This window comes from Geotrypetes seraphini, chromosome 5, assembly GCF_902459505.1.
Source record: "Geotrypetes seraphini chromosome 5, aGeoSer1.1, whole genome shotgun sequence".
In the NCBI taxonomy this organism is placed as follows: Eukaryota; Metazoa; Chordata; class Amphibia; order Gymnophiona; family Dermophiidae; genus Geotrypetes; species Geotrypetes seraphini.
In genome coordinates, this window is record NC_047088.1 from 136,997,450 (window position 1) to 137,018,669 (window position 21,220).

General features: G+C 45.4%; 1 protein-coding gene across 8 annotated transcripts in view; it reads left to right on the forward strand.

Annotated features, from left to right (window-relative positions):
• Positions 1-21,220, forward strand: part of PIKFYVE (phosphoinositide kinase, FYVE-type zinc finger containing) — a 936,520-nt gene that overhangs the window by 717,320 nt on the left and 197,980 nt on the right. For all 8 annotated transcript variants that reach the window (XM_033947121.1, XM_033947126.1, XM_033947127.1 and 5 more), the window contains one exon: positions 15,897-15,987. In XM_033947121.1, the coding sequence (XP_033803012.1) occupies positions 15,897-15,987 (91 nt within the window). The remainder of the gene's footprint in view (positions 1-15,896; positions 15,988-21,220) is intronic.

Below are 21,220 nucleotides of genomic sequence, written 5' to 3' on the forward strand. Positions count from 1 at the left end.
GGAGCCCTGCTCCGCCCCCCCCGTTCCCGCAGGAGGACACCATTTTAAAAAAAAGACCCGACGCCAGCACCACACAAGCCAGCTCGAACGGGCCGGCGTGGGAGCCCTGCTCCGCCCCCCCGTTCCCGCAGGAGGACACCATTTTAAAAAAAGACCCGACGCCAGCACCACACAAGCCAGCTCGAACGGGCCGGCGTGGGAGCCCTGCTCCGCCCCCCCGTTCCCGCAGGAGGACACCATTTTAAAAAAAAGACCCGACGCCAGCACCACACAAGCCAGCTCGAACGGGCCGGCGTGGGAGCCCTGCTCCGCCCCCCCGTTCCTGCAGGAGGACACCATTTTAAAAAAAGACCCGACGCCAGCACCACACAAGCCAGCTCGAACGGGCCGGCGTGGGAGCCCTGCTCCGCCCCCCCGTTCCCGCAGGAGGACACCATTTTAAAAAAAAGACCCGACGCCAGCACCACACAAGCCAGCTCGAACGGGCCGGCGTGGGAGCCCTGCTCCGCCCCCCCCGTTCCCGCAGGAGGACACCATTTTAAAAAAAGACCCGACGCCAGCACCACACAAGCCAGCTCGAACGGGCCGGCATGGGAGCCCTGCTCCGCCCCCCCGTTCCCGCAGGAGGACACCATTTTAAAAAAAAGACCCGACGCCAGCACCACACAAGCCAGCTCGAACGGGCCGGCGTGGGAGCCCTGCTCCGCCCCCCCGTTCCCGCAGGAGGACACCATTTTAAAAAAAAGACCCGACGCCAGCACCACACAAGCCAGCTCGAACGGGCCGGCGTGGGAGCCCTGCTCCGCCCCCCCGTTCCCGCAGGAGGACACCATTTTAAAAAAAAGACCCGACGCCAGCACCACACAAGCCAGCTCGAACGGGCCGGCGTGGGAGCCCTGCTCCGCCCCCCCGTTCCCGCAGGAGGACACCATTTTAAAAAAAAGACCCGACGCCAGCACCACACAAGCCAGCTCGAACGGGCCGGCGTGGGAGCCCTGCTCCGCCCCCCCGTTCCCGCAGGAGGACACCATTTTAAAAAAAAGACCCGACGCCAGCACCACACAAGCCAGCTCGAACGGGCCGGCGTGGGAGCCCTGCTCCGCCCCCCCGTTCCCGCAGGAGGACACCATTTTAAAAAAAGACCCGACGCCAGCACCACACAAGCCAGCTCGAACGGGCCGGCGTGGGAGCCCTGCTCCGCCCCCCCGTTCCCGCAGGAGGACACCATTTTAAAAAAAAGACCCGACGCCAGCACCACACAAGCCAGCTCGAACGGGCCGGCGTGGGAGCCCTGCTCCGCCCCCCCGTTCCCGCAGGAGGACACCATTTTAAAAAAAGACCCGACGCCAGCACCACACAAGCCAGCTCGAACGGGCCGGCGTGGGAGCCCTGCTCCGCCCCCCCGTTCCCGCAGGAGGACACCATTTTAAAAAAAAGACCCGACGCCAGCACCACACAAGCCAGCTCGAACGGGCCGGCGTGGGAGCCCTGCTCCGCCCCCCCGTTCCCGCAGGAGGACACCATTTTAAAAAAAGACCCGACGCCAGCACCACACAAGCCAGCTCGAACGGGCCGGCGTGGGAGCCCTGCTCCGCCCCCCCGTTCCCGCAGGAGGACACCATTTTTTAAAAAAGACCCGACGCCAGCACCACACAAGCCAGCTCGAACGGGCCGGCGTGGGAGCCCTGCTCCGCCCCCCCGTTCCCGCAGGAGGACACCATTTTAAAAAAAGACCCGACGCCAGCACCACACAAGCCAGCTCGAACGGGCCGGCGTGGGAGCCCTGCTCCGCCCCCCCGTTCCCGCAGGAGGACACCATTTTAAAAAAAGACCCGACGCCAGCACCACACAAGCCAGCTCGAACGGGCCGGCGTGGGAGCCCTGCTCCGCCCCCCCGTTCCCGCAGGAGGACACCATTTTAAAAAAAAGACCCGACGCCAGCACCACACAAGCCAGCTCGAACGGGCCGGCGTGGGAGCCCTGCTCCGCCCCCCCGTTCCCGCAGGAGGACACCATTTTAAAAAAAAGACCCGACGCCAGCACCACACAAGCCAGCTCGAACGGGCCGGCGTGGGAGCCCTGCTCCGCCCCCCCGTTCCCGCAGGAGGACACCATTTTAAAAAAAGACCCGACGCCAGCACCACACAAGCCAGCTCGAACGGGCCGGCGTGGGAGCCCTGCTCCGCCCCCCCGTTCCCGCAGGAGGACACCATTTTAAAAAAAAGACCCGACGCCAGCACCACACAAGCCAGCTCGAACGGGCCGGCGTGGGAGCCCTGCTCCGCCCCCCCGTTCCCGCAGGAGGACACCATTTTAAAAAAAGACCCGACGCCAGCACCACACAAGCCAGCTCGAACGGGCCGGCGTGGGAGCCCTGCTCCGCCCCCCCGTTCCCGCAGGAGGACACCATTTTAAAAAAAAGACCCGACGCCAGCACCACACAAGCCAGCTCGAACGGGCCGGCGTGGGAGCCCTGCTCCGCCCCCCCGTTCCCGCAGGAGGACACCATTTTAAAAAAAGACCCGACGCCAGCACCACACAAGCCAGCTCGAACGGGCCGGCGTGGGAGCCCTGCTCCGCCCCCCCGTTCCCGCAGGAGGACACCATTTTTTAAAAAAGACCCGACGCCAGCACCACACAAGCCAGCTCGAACGGGCCGGCGTGGGAGCCCTGCTCCGCCCCCCCGTTCCCGCAGGAGGACACCATTTTAAAAAAAGACCCGACGCCAGCACCACACAAGCCAGCTCGAACGGGCCGGCGTGGGAGCCCTGCTCCGCCCCCCCGTTCCCGCAGGAGGACACCATTTTAAAAAAAGACCCGACGCCAGCACCACACAAGCCAGCTCGAACGGGCCGGCGTGGGAGCCCTGCTCCGCCCCCCCGTTCCCGCAGGAGGACACCATTTTAAAAAAAAGACCCGACGCCAGCACCACACAAGCCAGCTCGAACGGGCCGGCGTGGGAGCCCTGCTCCGCCCCCCCGTTCCCGCAGGAGGACACCATTTTAAAAAAAAGACCCGACGCCAGCACCACACAAGCCAGCTCGAACGGGCCGGCGTGGGAGCCCTGCTCCGCCCCCCCGTTCCCGCAGGAGGACACCATTTTAAAAAAAGACCCGACGCCAGCACCACACAAGCCAGCTCGAACGGGCCGGCGTGGGAGCCCTGCTCCGCCCCCCCCGTTCCCGCAGGAGGACACCATTTTTAAAAAAAGACCCGACGCCAGCACCACACAAGCCAGCTCGAACGGGCCGGCGTGGGAGCCCTGCTCCGCCCCCCCGTTCCCGCAGGAGGACACCATTTTAAAAAAAGACCCGACGCCAGCACCACACAAGCCAGCTCGAACGGGCCGGCGTGGGAGCCCTGCTCCGCCCCCCCGTTCCCGCAGGAGGACACCATTTTAAAAAAAAGACCCGACGCCAGCACCACACAAGCCAGCTCGAACGGGCCGGCGTGGGAGCCCTGCTCCGCCCCCCCGTTCCCGCAGGAGGACACCATTTTAAAAAAAGACCCGACGCCAGCACCACACAAGCCAGCTCGAACGGGCCGGCGTGGGAGCCCTGCTCCGCCCCCCCGTTCCCGCAGGAGGACACCATTTTTTAAAAAAGACCCGACGCCAGCACCACACAAGCCAGCTCGAACGGGCCGGCGTGGGAGCCCTGCTCCGCCCCCCCGTTCCCGCAGGAGGACACCATTTTAAAAAAAGACCCGACGCCAGCACCACACAAGCCAGCTCGAACGGGCCGGCGTGGGAGCCCTGCTCCGCCCCCCCGTTCCCGCAGGAGGACACCATTTTAAAAAAAAGACCCGACGCCAGCACCACACAAGCCAGCTCGAACGGGCCGGCGTGGGAGCCCTGCTCCGCCCCCCCTGTTCCTGCAGGAGGACACCATATTTAATTCGACCCAGGGTCAACGGCGCACCGCCGTTCGGCGCGCCGACGAAGGCGCACGACAAAGGCGCCTGCGCCTTAGTGAGCGCCTTCGTGGAGCACCTGAGAGGAGCACTTGCGGACCTAGGAACCGGGAACACCTACGCCCCAAAGACCACTCCACAGGACCTCCTGCCGACCTCCAACATAAGGTAAGGAGCGTAAGATCCCCGCTCCTCCCCCTCCTCCCAGCACGAAAAAAAACCAGCCACTCCCGATCCAGCTGGGACTCAAAGGGAGAACCATTCCTTCTACCTAACACTCCGAACCATTTCTAGTTGGAAAGCAGCAGCAAACAACTTACCCACCACAACCACATCCTCCAGTACAACCAACTTCCAACTCCCCAACAGAAGAATAATCACAACAAGAAACTCGAACCACCACACCAGCACTCAACACTCCATCACTGTTACCTGGAGAAGAAGATCAACACTTCCGAAAACAAAATCTCATCCATCTCCCACAACACTCATATACCCGGAAACAACACACATTCCCCAGACTGACACGACCTCCCTTACATGTGCCTATGTTAACATCAGAGCACTAGGACCCAAAACAGAAAACATAAAAAATTGGATAAAAACAGAAAAACTTGACTGCCTATTCCTCACTGAAACCTGGTTAACCTCAGACACAGACCCAAGAATAAAAGAAGTATGCCCGCCGGGATACAAAATAACAGTAACCTGCAGAGAAAAAAAAATAGGAGGAGGACTAGCAATAATAATCAAGAATTCCCTAACTCTAAACATACTTGAAAAAACATCCACCCCGCAAATGGATTTCCTAGCGTGTCATCTCACAAACCCAACACTAAAAAACTCACTAAACTGCTTGCTCTGCTACATAACACCAGGAAACTGGACCACAGTGAGACCTGAATTTGAAAACTTCATCTACCAAAACTCATTAACAGCAGAATATAACCTCATCCTAGGAGACCTAAACCTACACCTAGAAGACACAACCTCCACACCAGCAAATAACTGTCTATCCTTCCTCAATGCCTTATCCTTCCAGATCCTAAATCCACAAACCACCCATGAAAAAGGTCATCAACTGGACATTGCTGCATTCATGACTCACCAACCATCCAATCCAGCAATCCAAACTCCTAACAGAACATGGTCCCCTTCCCTATGGTCAGACCACTACACATACAACTTCAACATCAACTGGACCATGACCAAACACACACCTCAATCAAAAAAAACCACATATACCACACGCAAACATATCGACCCAACCATTTTTTGGTCAAATGTAGACGAAACTATCCAAGACTGCGACCCAAAAAACTTCATCTCCCACTGGAAAAATGTGTCCACCAACATCCTTGATGATCTGGCCCCCCTACAAACCAAAACCAGAACCAGCAGGAAATCAGACCAATGGTTTGATAATGAACTACTCCAACTCAAAAGACAGTGTAGAAGATTAGAAAGAAAATGGAGAAAAAAGAACCAAGATCAAACAAAAACCGAATGGAAAAAAATCAACAAACAATACAAAATTCAACTAAGGGATAAGAGGAAAAGCTACTATACTAATCTCATAGGCACGGAAACCCAAGACTCCAAAAAAATATTCCAAATCCTGAAAGAATTAACAGACACCAAACCATACACAACCACCACGAACACACCTCCACCATCACCCACCCTCTTAGCAGAACACTTCAAGAACAAAATTACCAACACCAGAGCCACTCTCATCCTTAACCCATCCCATCAAAACCCAATCACAATCCACCCTTCAGGAAAAGAGGCATCTGCAGCAGACAGAATTTGGACTCAATTCCCCAACATACAATGGTCAGAATTCAACAAATTCTACAAAAAATACAGCCATGCCTCCTGTGACCTCAACCATTGCCCCTCATATCTCCTTACCACCTCGAGTGTAAAATTCCGCACCATAATTCTACAATGGATTCAATTCACGCTCACAGAAGGCACATTCCCTGCTGACCTCAGCGAAATCATCATCACCCCAATCCAAAAAGACCCAAAAGCACCACAAAACCTCCCATCTAACTTTAGACCTATAGCATCAATTCCGCTATATGTCAAAATTATAGAAGGCCTAGTAGCCAAACTCCTCACCAACTACATAGATGACCACAACCTACTCCACCCCATGCAATCAGGCTTCAGAACAAATTTCAGTACAGAGACACTACTAGGCTCCCTTATGGATACCGTCAGACAACACCTTAGTACAGGGAAAAAAATGCTTCTCATACAACTGGACCTAACTGCGGCTTTCGACTTAGTGGATCACAACATCCTTCTACAGATCTTAGACGCAATAGGCATCTCAGATAAAGTATACTCTTGGTTTGAAGGATTCCTAAAACTCAGAACCTACAGTGTAAAATCAAATAAAGAAAAGTCAGAATCCTGGTCAAACCCCTGCGGCGTACCACAAGGATCTCCACTATCCCCCACCCTCTACAATCTCTACACTGCTTCTCTAGGAACGCATCTGGACAATCTGGGCATAACCACTTATAGTTATGCTGATGACATCACCATCCTCATCCCATACGATCATTCTAAACCTACCATGACAGACAAACTTCACCAAACACTTGAAACAGTCACAACCTGGATGAAAAATCACAAACTTAAACTCAACCAAGACAAAACAAAATTCATCCTTCTCGAAAATGACAAGATCCAAACCACAACCAACTTAGACATAAACGCAATCAAATATCCCATCCAAACCACCATAAAACTACTTGGCATGACCATAGACAGATGCTGCACTATGCAACCGCAAATAAATAAAACAATTCAGAAATCATTCGCAGTCATGAGAAATCTGAGACAAGTCCGAAAATTCTTTGAAAGAACACAATTCCAACTTATAGTACAATCCCTAATACTAGGTATATTGGACTACTGCAACATCCTCTTCCTTCCTTGCCCTGCAACTACGATCAAACAACTCCAAACAATCCAAAATACAGCATTGAGACTCATCTACTCATTGAAAAAACATGACCACATCACTGAAGCCTTCATCAACTCACACTGGCTTCCAATCCAAGAAAGAATCCAATTCAAATTCTACTGCATACTATTTAAAACCCTACACGGAGACAGCCCATCATACTTGAACAATCGCCTCATCCAAGCACCCACTACAAGACACAGAAAAACGCACTCCCCATTCATACCCCCCCCAATCAAGGAAGTAAAAAGAACAAAACTACACGACGGCCTCCTAGCCACCCAAGCCGCAAGGCTGGACAACAAGATCTCCAACCTCTTGATGACCACCCCAGACTATAGGACGTTCAGAAAAGAATTAAAAACCACACTTTTCAAGAAATTCCTGAAGCAGCAATAACATCACGACCGTTTAATAACTCTAAAACTGACATTTGACCTACCCATTACTGCACGAATAATAACAAAAGAACTTCCACTATGACCACCTATTAACTCTTTCACAAACCACCTCACCCTCAACAACCCGCTAAATGTTTATAAGATCTACAACTTACCTCTCTTGTTAATCATTGTAACTCTGTTTTCTTTAAATTAACCTTTTGTAATCCGCCTTGAACCGCAAGGTAATGGCGGAATAGAAATCCCTAATGTAATGTAATGTAATGTAATATTCATGTGGGATCTCTAATGAGGTAAGGGCAGGAGGTTGGTGAGCAAACTCATGGGGGAAGGGTCACTGGAGTGGGCAGACTTGATGGGCTTTGGCCCTTTTCTGACGTCATTTTTCTATGTTTCTATGTTTGGGTGTTGTGCCTGGGTAGTTGTTTTGGAATCTCTTCCAGACCTTGTGGTCCTAGGAAGGAAACTTTGTTAACCTTAGCATTGAGCTTCAAAATATGTTTGTAACAGCGCTGCTTGTGTGGCATTAGGCTATGTAGTGATCAAAAGAAAAAACCAGACCTTTGCACATTTTTGCATTATATGGTGGGTGTATGAGGAGATTCACATTTCCTGCACAGCTAAGTCCGTGTGAAGTTACCTTGTTCTGTATTTGACATCTAGCAAGGTCTTTGTTTGGAAGGAAAGATCTAAGCTTAAAAATGAAGTGGCCAGAAGTTATGGTAAAAGCAGATAGCGTAGCTGGTTTTAAGAAAGATTTGGACAAATTCCTGGAGGAAAAGTCCATAGTCTGTTATTAAGACATGGGGGAAGCATCTACTTGCCCTGGATCGGCAGCATGGAATGTTGCTACTCTTTGGGTTTTGACCAGGTACTAGTGACCTAGATCGACTACCATGAGAATGGGCTACTGGGCATGATGGACCATTGGTCTGACCCAGTTAGGGTATTCTTTTTTTATCAGTGTTTTTTAAAATGGGAACAAAAATGGAAGAGAATTAATATGTGTGGAATGGGGGGGGGGGGGTAACTAATTTCTTCAGCTAAATAAGTTTACTTTGGTGTTCCAATGCCAGGGCATTAAAAATGGATATACTAACAGTATGGGATCCCTAGAATAGAGGTTCCCAAACTTTTTAATGTCTCCTTTTTTTTACCTATCTTCCTCTTTCTTTCACCCCTCCCAGTATCCAGTTTCCTCACATGTTCTTAAGATAAGCCATGCTATGTCAAGCCAAGTTCCTTGGGCAGTCTGCATCACAAGTAGCTGGCAAATACCAGAGTATTTTTCACAGTTGATCTGAAACAATGTGATGGCTTTTACTGGTCTTTTCATTCAGCCATCTCCGTTCTGTTCCCAATAGTCTCTCTCTCTTGTTTGTTCTCCTCTGCTTGGGCTTTCGGTCCCAATCCTAACTCTTTAAACTCTTACCCCACTGGTTCAAATTTCCACCTTTCCAATCTTATTCTTATTCCTCCTCTCTTTCTTATGTACCTTGTGAAAAGTCTTTTGTCTCCAACAAGTTTGCCTACATTCATCTTTCTCTCTCATACTTACCAACTCCCAGAGCAATGAACTACTCCTACTAAAAAGACAATGCAGACAACTAGAAAGAAAATGGAGGAAAAACAGTCAAGATTCCACAACCATGATAAAACAACTACTAACAATACAAAACACAGCCTTAAGACTGGTCTACTAACTGAAGAAATTCGACCACATCACAGAGGCATATCACGACTCACATTGGCTCCCAATGCAAGCGAGAATACACTTCAAATTTTCCTGCCTACTATTTAAAGCAATAAACGGAGACAGCCCAGCCTATTGGAACAATCGACTAGTTTAATGCACCTCAACCAGACATAGGAGAACCCACACACCATTCATACACCCTCCAACCAAAAAGTCAAAAAAAAAAACTACGACAACCTCCTAGCCATTCAAGCTGCAACACTCGACCCCCAACTCTACAACCTATTGACCTCGACCACAGACTACAAAACCTTCAAAAAAGAAATAAAAACCCTTCTATTCAAAAAACACATAAAACCAAATTAACACAATCAGAAATGTCCCAAGCATCACTTGCAACTACACCATATATACTTCTAATGTCATGACAATTCAGACATAATTTATGTTATGTTATGTTTGGAATAATGGTTGCATATATGAGGTTCAATAAAAGAAAATTTTCACTGCCTGTTTCTATTCTGACCATTTATTCCGTTTCATGGTTATTACAAAAAATATTTTTTACATGGGGATGGGGGGGTGTCAAAAAATAATGGGCCCCAGGTGCCACATACCCTAGGTACGCCACTGGCAGGAGCATTTTCCGGTCCAGAAATTCTGGCAGGAACCAGAAAAAGCAGACTTGGCATCCCTGGCGAAGCGCAGTTGCGTGCTGGTGAACAAACACTAGAAGCCAGCATGGGAGACCCTGCCAGGACTCTCTGAGCAACCAGTGCAGTGGTTTGCTCCCGAATTCATACACATAATATATGAAGTATTTTTAAGTTTCAAAAATTGACCTAACCCCGGAGGTAGCACCAAGGTTTTTAGCAAAAGACACAGGGTCCACCACAAGGAGCCATGCAGATGTCACGGGGACCCAAACTTTGGTGGGCTCAGAATAAAGTCCATGCCTTAAATTTTTCTTTCAGGAACCTCAGATCTGGGTGATTTGGCTTCTCAGCAGGGGGGGGGGGGGGGTTTCTAACCAGGATCAGGTGGCAGCCCTAGATCTTGGAGATGAGCCGAGGGTTGTTTAAACCCTCCGGCCTACAAAGTTTAATTGCAGAGGTGCTCCAGAAATTAAATTTGGAGCTGCCTCAACCCTCCATGGCTCAGTGCTCGCCCATGAGTGCACAAAGAAACAAAATATTGGTTCTCCCTCACATCCAGAGATCACTAAGATGTTAACAGATCACTGGAATGTTCCTGAGTGGACTTTAGGGATAGCTAAGTCCATGGCTAAGCTCTACCCGAGCGGTTTGCTTGGGTAGAGCTTAACCATGGACTTAGCTACCAGCAACAGTTTGCTACTCCTAAAGTAGATTTACTGGTGGTGCAATTTACAAAGCAATCTTCACTCCTAAGGACACATAGGACTGCAAGATAGACTTTGTCCTCAAAAGACAATATGAGGCTGCTGCTCTGAAAGCAGCAGCAGTGACATCTTATATTGCCCGGGCATGCCACTCTCGGCTAAGCCGGGCTCCGGATCCGGACAGCAACATTAACCCTAGTTCCTCTTGGAAGGGATTGACTATGCTGCGCATGCTCTTTATTACCTTTTCAGGGTCCTGAGCAAAGTCTCGGCTTATGCCATCTCTACCTGCACAATTTTTCTTTGGCAAGGGCCTGGACAATCTCAAGGCTTGTGTGGTGGATCATAAGCCAAAATCCTAACCAGAAGCAGACCCCAGACCCTGGAATGTGAGGAGGTCCGGCTCCTGGCAATTTTGCAAGTATTCAGAAGCATCCTCCAGTCATAGGAAATTCCAGGGCCAGAGACAGGTTTGGGTAACACTAGGCATACCCAAGCATCTGAATTCTATTCCTCTGTGGCTTCCAAGAAACAACAATGAAGCCAGTACAGCGGCCATTCCCCTGAGGGTGGGAGAAGGCTGGCAGAGTACTGGCAGGCTTTGATACAGATATCTTCAGATTGGTGGGACAAGGCATGCAGCTGTCAGTGCTCGCGGGAACTGGCAGGGACCAGGCAGGCAGCTGCATCCAGCAAGGGAGGGAGCCAGAATTAAAAAAAGGTAATGGGGGGAGGGAGGCCGGGTCCTGTCCTGCCGAATTAAAAATAGGTACGGGGGAGGGGCCAGGGCCTGCCTGTCTGCCCGCTCTGCCAAATTAAAAATAGGGAGGGAGGAAGGAGAGGCCGGGCCTACCTGCCTGGGCGGAGGCCTGCCTTCATGCCCTGTCCCTATCTGCCTGCCAACCACTAGGCCTGCCTGCCCTGTAGACCACCAGAGTGGGGGCAGAGTACAGAGCATGGCAGGGATGGGGGACAGGATGCAGAACTTGGCAAGGAGTGTGGGGTTGGGTGCAGAGCCTGTCAGGGAGAATTTGGTTCAGAATGTTTTTTTTTCTTGTTTTCCTCTAAATCAAGGCATCTTATGGAGCGAAAAATACGGTAACTTGTATTCATCTAAAAGCTCTTTAAAATCAAATTAATAAAACCAAAAGAATTTTCAAGAAAAGGCCTCTATAAATAAGGTTGTCTTCAACACGCTCTTAAATTTCTGAATATCAGAAGGCAATCTAAGTGATCCAGTCTAATAACTCCATAAAAGCACTCCTGCCCAGAGATCATTTTTGCATAGTAAACACTGAAAAGCCCTTCTCTAACCAATCTTAACATCCCATCTGACCTTAAGGGTCTACATAGTTGATACACTTTCAGCACCAGTGTCAAATACCAAGGTATCTCATAATGTAGTACTTTAAAAATCAGCACAAGAACTTTATACACAATCTGATATTTGACTGGTAGCCAATGAGGCTGTTTCAGCAAAGGTGTTACATGGTCAAACCTGCTCCCTCCACAAATCAATCATGCAGCTGCATTTTGAACAGTCTGAAACACCTTACGTCTCACAGATATCTTCCCTAAATGTAGTACATTACAATAGTCTAGTTTTTGTATGATAGCTGGTTTGAACTACAATCCAAAAATCATAATTTGACAGCATTGGTTTTAACCTGCTAAGTACTTGCATTTGGAAGAAAGCAGACTTGACCATAGCCAACACCTGCTTTTTCATACTCAAGGTAGAGTCTAGCCAAACCCCTGATACTTTAAGACGCTTATGTATTGGAATTTTAATTAATCTCAGTGTGTTCTGGCCACCTAAAATCCTCATTCTTTTCAATCAACATCACATCAGTCTTAGCAATATTCAGTGCCAACTTAAGATTCATCATCCATTTGACAGCTTGCAGACACGTGGATAGTTTAAGCTGTAACTCAATTTTCCAATTATCCATCAGGAAAAAAAAATTAATATTATCAGCATAAAAATGGTAGCTTATGTGCAAATTTTGAAATATTTTCCCTAAAGACACCCTATAAAGTTAAACATCAGTGCTAAGAGGGCAGAGCCCTGTCGGACTCCCTTATCGAAAGGTGCAACTTCAGACACTCACTCATTACTCTGAACTCTGATTGAGTGGTCCTGACCAAACCAATCATTACTCTGAACTCTGATTGAGTGGTCCTGACCAAACCAATCATATACTATTCCACCTATGCCCATAGCCCTCAATTTACCTAACAAGTGCTGTCCACTGTATCAAGTGCAGAAGATATGTCTAGGGAGACCATACAGAGTATTTTGCTCTTATCTATCTCTTTCTCATTTCATGATGAGAATGAATCAATTGAACTTTGGTGATCTTTTGACCTTGTGACTAAGGAAGGGGATTAGTGAAGTAATTGCTCATATTTCACCGACCCAAGCTATTTTGGATCCTTGTAATTCAAGTATCTTACGTCAGATACCTGTTACATCAAGCGCTTTTGTTACTGCTTTTATTAATAAATCTTTAATTGAAGGAGAATATCCTAAGGCATGTAAGGAATCAACTGTAACTCCTGTGTTAAAGAAAAAGGGTTTAGATGTTGAGGATTTAAAAAACTTTCGTCCTATCTCTGTAGTTCCATTCTTAGGAAAAGTAATCGAGAAAGTAGTTTTGAATCAGTTAAATGATATTATACTACAAAAAATTGCCTTGATGAGTTCCAATTTGGATACTGACATGTGCACAGTGTTGAATTGTTAATGATCTCAGTATTGGAGACCTTGAGGGAAGGGATAGATAAACAGAACAAATATCTCATGGTATCCTTAGATGTCTCTGGTACATTTGACACTGTAAATTTGGAGATTTTATTAGTGAAATTGAAACAACTAGGTTTAGCAGGAGATGTGTTAAAATGGTTCACATCTTATCTAAATGAAAGAGCTTTAAGGATGAGAAGTAAGGGTGTGGTATCAAGAATAGTGGAAGTTAAAAAAGGAGACCCACAAGGATCAGCCTTATCAGCAATGCTGTTTAACATCTATATGGCCTCATTGGGGAAGAAATTTAAAGAGATGGATGTGCAATACAGAATATATGCCAATGATATTCTGTTCTTCCTGATAAGACATCCCTAATATAGATCTTTGCTTGCAATAGTATATGGAAATGATCGGAAGTTGGATGAGTGAACATGATTTGAAACTAAATGTTAACAAAATGGAGGTAATGGTGGTGAAAGGCCAAAGAGATAATTTTGAGTTGGAATATGTGGTTGTTATGGGGAAAAAACTGCCGGTAAAAAAGGAGATGACTGTCCTGGGAGTGTGCTTAGATAGTTGTTTGACAATGGAAAACCAAATATTAAAAATAATCAGGGTGGGATACAAGCAACTTCAAATGCTTTATAGATTGAAGTCAATATTACCAGCACACGATTTTCGTACTGTGGTTCAGACATTAATCCTGAGTAAGGTGGATTATTGTAATTCACTATACTTAGGAGTTGTGAAAGGGAAGTTCAGGGCTTTGCAAATGCTTATCAACTCCGCTGCAAGATTAATCACAGGAGCTCCTAGGAGTACCCATATAACTCCTGTGTTGAAGAAATTACTCTGGTTACCTATGCAACAAAGAGTACAGTTCAAGATTGTTGCGATTATACATCAGACATTGTATCATGCCTCCCCAAAGCTCTTAACAAGAATTCTTCCAGATCTATAAACCGAGAAGAGATCTTAGAGATGTAAATGGGATGAAATTAAGTTTGGAGAGTAGAATGTCAAATATGCATGCTAGGATCGGAGCATCAATGATATATGTGGCTGGTATAGAACTATGGAATGCCTTGCCTGGTATCCTGCGGTTTTGTATGAGGAGGATGAATTTTAAGAAAATGCTGAAAACTCAATTATTTGCCAATGCCTTTTTATGCTAAGGTATATTTCAGTTGATTATCGTCTTTTAGAATTTTTCTGACATCAATGTATGATTTAAAGCTTACTTGTATTTCTGAATTGATCGAAAGATTAGAGAAACTGGGCCTCTTCTCCCTCGAACTGAGGAGATTGAGAGGGGACATGATCAAAACATTCAAGGTACTGAAGGGGTTAGACTTAGTAGATAAGGACAGTTGTTCACCCTCTCCAAGGTAGGGAGAACGATAGGGCACTCTCTAAAGTTGAAAGGGGATAGATTCTGTACAAACGTAAGGAAGTTCTTCTTCACCCAGAGAGTGGTAGAAAGCTGGAGCGCTCTTCCAGAGGCTGTTATAGGGAAAACATCCTCCAGGGATTTAAGACAAAGTTAGACAAGTTCCTGCTGAACAAGAACGTGCGCTGGTAGGGCTAGTCTTGGTTAGGGTGCTGGTCTTTGTCCAGAGGGCCACCGCGTGAGCGGACTGCTGGGCATGATGGACCACTGGTCTGACCCAGCAGCGGCAATTCTTATGTTCTTATGAATTTGTGCTCTATCCCTATTATAACAGGTACGATTAACGATGTTGTTTAGACATGTCTATGTTATTTGTGATAATCGGAGGGAAACAAGATTTTATGTATGTGGTATGGAAACCGCATAGTTGTAAAAAAACCACATAGTTGTAAATAAAATCTACAGTAGTTACAAGCAATGACTCAACACTGTGTCCAGCCCTAAATCCAAATTTATGGTTATTAAATTGCTGTTCTTTTCTACAAAACCTTCCAATTGTCTTAATACAATTTTTTCTATTATCTTCCCCAGAAAATATACTATTGCTGTGGGTCTCTAATTATTCAGAATAGTCTCGTCCATCTGCGGGTTTGTTTTTTTTGTTTTACCATAGCAGTTTTTAATAAATCGGGTACTACACCTGTAGTTAAAGATTTGGTCACAATCATAGAAATGGATGCAATTAAGGAATTTCCCAAGTCTGGCACTACTGTAAGAGAACATGGATTATCAAAAGATCTCATTAGCCTCAACAATTATAAAATACTAGAAACTTCTTGTTTATTGACTATCTCAAATTCTTCTCATTTGACGATTGCATCCTCAACAGCAAATACTGTCACTTCCTGAATACTAATAAACAGTTACTGTAATTTTACAATTTTCTCTAAAAGCAAATTTAGATATTCATCAGCATCTGGACCTACAACATCATTGATAATATTTCCTTCAGTCAGAAATTTTACTGTTTTAAACAACTCTCGTGGTCTATTTGCTGCAAGTTTGATCTTTTCAAAGTAATATCTATCTCTTTCTAAATCGCAATAAGCTTGACATTCTATCAGTCAAAAAAAATATTCACCATCATATGTGTTCTTGTTCCCCTGAAATAGTGTAATCACCTTAATCTTTATATTGTAAATTTCCCCGTGCTGTTTCATGGACCTCTTATCCTATAAATTGACTTGAACCTGTACTGGAAAAGAGTGATTAAGAAATTCAGATTTTATATTATATATACACAATAGCACACAGTGTATTAATGATACATTGTTTTCGACCATATGTGAGTCTATTTATGTAAACTCAATGTCTTTAATATAAATATATTATGTCTTTATTCCAGATTGCAAGATCTTTTCCAGCAAGAAAAAGGCAGAAAGCGTCCCTCTGTTCCTCCTAGTCCTGGAAAAATGAGACCAGGTGATGAGAGCAAGGTAAACAAACATTGATATTGCACAACCAGAAACAATTATGATAAATTGTGTACAGAGACAAAATGCAAACTAGTACTGCCCTGTTTCTCCTTAGTATTTGGTTTATTCTGCATGTACAGGAAATACTTCTCGTGGCAGCAATAGTCCATCTTTGATGGCCTTGACAGCAACTTCCAATGGAAGTGCCTAAAGTGGCTGATGAAATGTTGTGGTTTTTGGTCAAACAGTGGCGGGAATTTTATTTTTGTATGTACTGCTTGGTGTCGCTCAAAATGCTCTGAATTCGATACGCTCTGGATTCTATACGTGAACTTACTGTGAAAATAACAATTTGTTATGACTTTTGGTCATAGTGAAGGATATTAACTTGCATTTTAACTTGAGTTTGTTTGTTTGTTTATTCATTTATATCCCGCCCTTACCCAAGACGGGTTACAAACTTGCATACAAAATCATAACATTACATCACAAAATACATACATCATCAGCAATAAACATTTCCACAATTCAGTGCAAAAGATGCAAACCATCAAATACATAGGCGACCAGCACCATATTATCATCTTCTCCTTTTCATTAATAACATAGCTGTATGAAATTGTATGATGGCTCAGAATTTTTTGAAGTGTATTGAGGACTGTATATTTATTGCGGTAGTGAATGAACTCACACATCTAAAGAGCATACCATCAGTTTGATTTTTGGATTAGAATTAATAGTTCAGGAGTTGGGGGATGAAGTTGCAAAGTGCAAGGAAGAGCACCTTTAATACTGGTGTGTAACATAGAAACATAGAGTATGATGGCAGAAAAGGGCCGACGGCCCAACAAGTCTGCCCACTCAAGAACCCTTCTTCCCTGGAGTATCTATCGTTTGAGCATAGCTCTGTAGTACTCCCACCTGTTTGTCCCATCGACTCTTGAAGTCGAGCACGCTACTGGCCTCGACCACCTGGCATAGAAGATCATTCCATTGATCAATCACCCGTTCGGTGAAGAAGTATTTCCTGGTGTCACCATGAAATCTTCCTCCCTTAAGTTTTAGTGGATGCCCTCTTGTCGCCGTGGGACCCTTTAAAGAAAAGATTTCCTCCTCCACTTGGATGTGACCCGTGATGTATTTGAATGTTTCTGTCATGTCCCCCCTTTCTCTGCGCTCCTCGAGAGAATATAAGCGCAGTCTGATCAGGCGTTCTTCATATGGGATGTCTTTAAATCCTGAGACCATCCTAGTGGCCATTCTCTGTATCGACTCCAATCTCTTCACATCCTTTTGATAATGTGGCCTCCAAAATTGGACACAGTACTCCAGGTGAGGTCTCACCATGGATCTGTATAACGGTAGTAGGTGTGTGTTTTTTCTTTTTCAGGAGGGAAAGATAATTTTTTGGATGCTGTGAGTAGGGGAAGAAAATTAGGAGTTGTGAATAGGCAGAGGTAGCAATTCTTATTAGAAAGATGAAAATTTTTTATTTTATTTTATTTTTTTTTAATTTTATAAATTGAATATTTACAATATCCAGTAATACAAAGAAAAAAAGGATAATCTCATAAGCAATACATAATCATTCATAGACAATTCCTTTTTAAGCCCAAATAAATGGGGAGACATGATACATTTTCACCAAACAAAATATAGGAAAAGATAAAGAAAGTACTTATCGACTCACACCACGTGAGTCTGAAACCTTCCTTACTTTAAGGGGATTCTCAATTTTTCCTCATAAAAATCAGGTCTGAAACGTTTAAGAAAAATTTAATTCATTTCTGTTCTCGAGTAATTAAAAATTGTTGTAATTGAATAGGGTCCCAAAAACATATTCAATGTCTTGTACTTTAACAAGACATTTACAAGGAAATTTTAGGTAAAAAAATGCCTCAAGAGCCAAAACTCTAACTTTTAATCTCAAAAACTCTTTTCTCCTTAATTGAGTAGCTCTAGAGACATCAGGAAAAATCCTAACCAAACCTCCACTAAATTTTATTAATTTATTTTTGAAATAAAGTTTCATTATTAACATCTTATCTATCTCACTCATGCATGTTATCACCACAGTTGACCTACTCTGAATCACATCCTGGCTATCTTCTAAGAATTCAGTCAAATTAATTTCGGTTGTGACCAAATGGTCTACCTCCTGGGCAGATTCTATTCTTTTTTGAGGAGCATAGTAAAAATTATTAATTGGGAAATTATACGCATTGGGCAATCCCAGTATTTCTTTGAAATATTTCCTTAATAAAATTTCAGATGATAGTAAATGAGTTACTGGGAAGTTGACCATGCGGAGATTCCTAGCTCTATACGTATTTTCCATTAATTCCATTTTGGAATGTATCACAGTAGAATCTTTAACAGCAGATACTGAGACAGCTTGAAGGGTATTACACTGTGTTTCCATCACATTTAAACGCCTATCCAAACAATTCAGATTATCATCCACATTTACTAATTTATGAGAAACAGCTTGTGAAAAGTCCACTGTTTGTTTCATCGTTGACTGAGAATCCCTTCAACTCTAGAAATACCTAACCACAAATCTTTAAGGGTAATATCTCATGTTTCAGCTGTTGGTGGTTGTTCCTCCATTACACCTGAAAAATCAAGTGATTTAGGTATTTCGGTATAAACCAATTTATTTATCTGAGTGGGGGATACCACGTGTTCGGCTGATATAATAGGATTTATATTCCCACTATCACTGGATACTGGATGAAGGAGAGGAATCCGTTCGAGGGGGCTCATTGAAGCACCTGACATAGAGGAATTCATATTCAATGGTAATACTGAAGGATTTTGAGTTAGTAAAGTTAAATGCTTATCCATGGGGCCAGATACGGCTGGTGTAGAACTCTTAGGTTTTATTTTCCATTTCCCCATGTTCAGTCTATCAAATATTATATGAAATAAAACTATACAACCTTTAGTTCCAGCTCCTCGTGGCTCCAAGGGGCTTCCAAGGGGCCAGACGTGCCCCTTTGAGCACGCCCCTATGGCCACGCCCTGTGGTCGCAACCACAGCGGCGGCTTGAATTTAAGAGGTTGGAGACGGACCCAGTGACGTCAGTGACGTCAGGGGTCCGTCTCACTCAATGCCTGCCCGCTGAAGAAGAAAACAACAAGCGCTGCTGCAGGGGAACTCTGGGGCTGCAATAAGTCTCCTCCGGCGTCCCTCAGTCAGGTACCAGGGCTCCCCGAAAGATGAAGATATTATGAGAGGATGAATGATATGAATATGTTAATGAGATCTTGGATGATGCAGCTGCGAAGATGGAGATTTCTGTGGGAGAAGAGGATGTTTTCTATTGTTTTCTGAGAGTTTGTGAGATAGGAGAAGGTTAGTATAAAAATTGCAGAAATTATCTGTCTAAAGGAGATCAAGCCTATTAAAATGTTCTCATTGTCTTTTTCTTACCAAGCAGTTGTAGCTTGGCGCTATCTTCCCTTCTTTGTGAGATGAATAATCTGATTATCTTATTTTTAGATAGATGGTTAAAGTAACTTTCTTAAGAGATTTTTTGTTATGAATACAGTAAGCCTAAATTTTTATTTTATTTATTTTTTAGTATTTATATACTACTTATCATCTAAGTCAGCCTTGCACAACATGCAGGCCGCATGTGGCCCAAAACGGCTCTCACTGCAGCCCATGCCCGATACGGCTCTTACTCCGCTCTCCTGCCCATGGGGCTTCAGCTACCACACCAGCGCCGCCAGCTTCTCCCACTGACACTGACAGGAACCAGCTCCCTCCTCCGCAACTTCCTGTTTCCAGCAGGGCGGGACGCGGCACATGGAAATAAGTTACGGCAGAGGGAGTTAGAGAATCAAAGTTTTGGGTGTTGCTGGAAACTTCAGAGACAGGTTTGTAGGTAGGATGTGGAGATGAGGCGTTTGAGAATGAGGGAGAGAAGTCGGGCTGTGGACAGGGAGACTGGAGAGAATGGAAGAAAGATGAAGAGATGCCTGGCCCTGGAGAGGGGGAAGACAGTGAGAGAGACAGACCTGAAATAAAAGAGAGGCAGAAGAGAGGGGGCAGATGTTGGACTTGGGGGTGTCTAGAAGGAAGAGAGAGAAAGAGACTGCAAAGAGGTGGAAAGATTCTGAACCAAGGAGGGAGGGAGAGGCAGAGAAAGACCTGGAAGAAAGGCAAACAAATGCTGGACATGGGAGTAGGAGGTGTGATGTTGTAAGCAGAAGAAAGACAGAGAGAGAGGCCTGGACCAAAGGGGAAAGACAGGAGGCAGATACTCAACTATGGGAGGTGCAAACAGATGGGGAGAGACCCTGAGGAAGAACAGAGAGATGCAAAATCATAATAGAGGAGGGAAAGAGAGGGAGACCTGGTACAAAGGAGAACTGACACTGGATCTGTGGAGGATAAGCAGAGGGAATAGAGATAGAGACCTGGACCCAAAGGGGATGGGGCGGAATTGTGAAAGAAATGTTGGATGCACAGTCAGAAGGAAGTCCAACCAACAACTAATTAAAGCACCAGCCAAGAAAGGTAGAAAAAATTATTTTATTTTCAATTTAGTGATTGAAATGTGTCAGTTTTGGGAATTTATATCTGCTGTGTGTATTGTGTGTATATGAAAAATGAAAGGAAAAAATTGCATTACAATTAGTAAAGGGGGCAGTATCTGGGGCAGAACTTGGGTGGGTTTAGGGCGAAGCTTGGAGGTCTGTGGTTGGGGGATACTTAGCTTGAAGTAATTGAGACACACTGCTCTAGGCAATCAGCTGCCTCCAGTACCCTCTTCCCTGCGGGCACCCCCTACTGGTGTCTCAGGGCCCATCTGGAAGGCCTCTGCGCATGCACAGATCTCAACACTATGATGTCATGATATCATCATGGCAACGTCTGAGCACTTCTGGGTGATTCAAGCCATGGCCATTACCTGCGGCCCTCGCTACATTTTCCTACTTTGTTTCAGCCCCAGTTCATTTTTGAGTTGTGCAGGCCTGATCTAAGTGGTTTACATTCAGGTACTCAAGCATGAAATGAAGTTGACTATTTTTTAATGTATGTTCTCTTCCTGGATATTGCCAGATTCTTGTAATATGTTACCCACATTGAGCTGTTAAGATATTATGTGAGAATTGAATTAAATAAATAAAACAACTCACTATGGATAATAGAGTTACGTAGTCCCTTACTGTTTATCTACTACAGCTGCCAGTAGCATTAGAAATTCCATCAGCAAACTCAAGGCCTTTGTTAGGCCAGGTC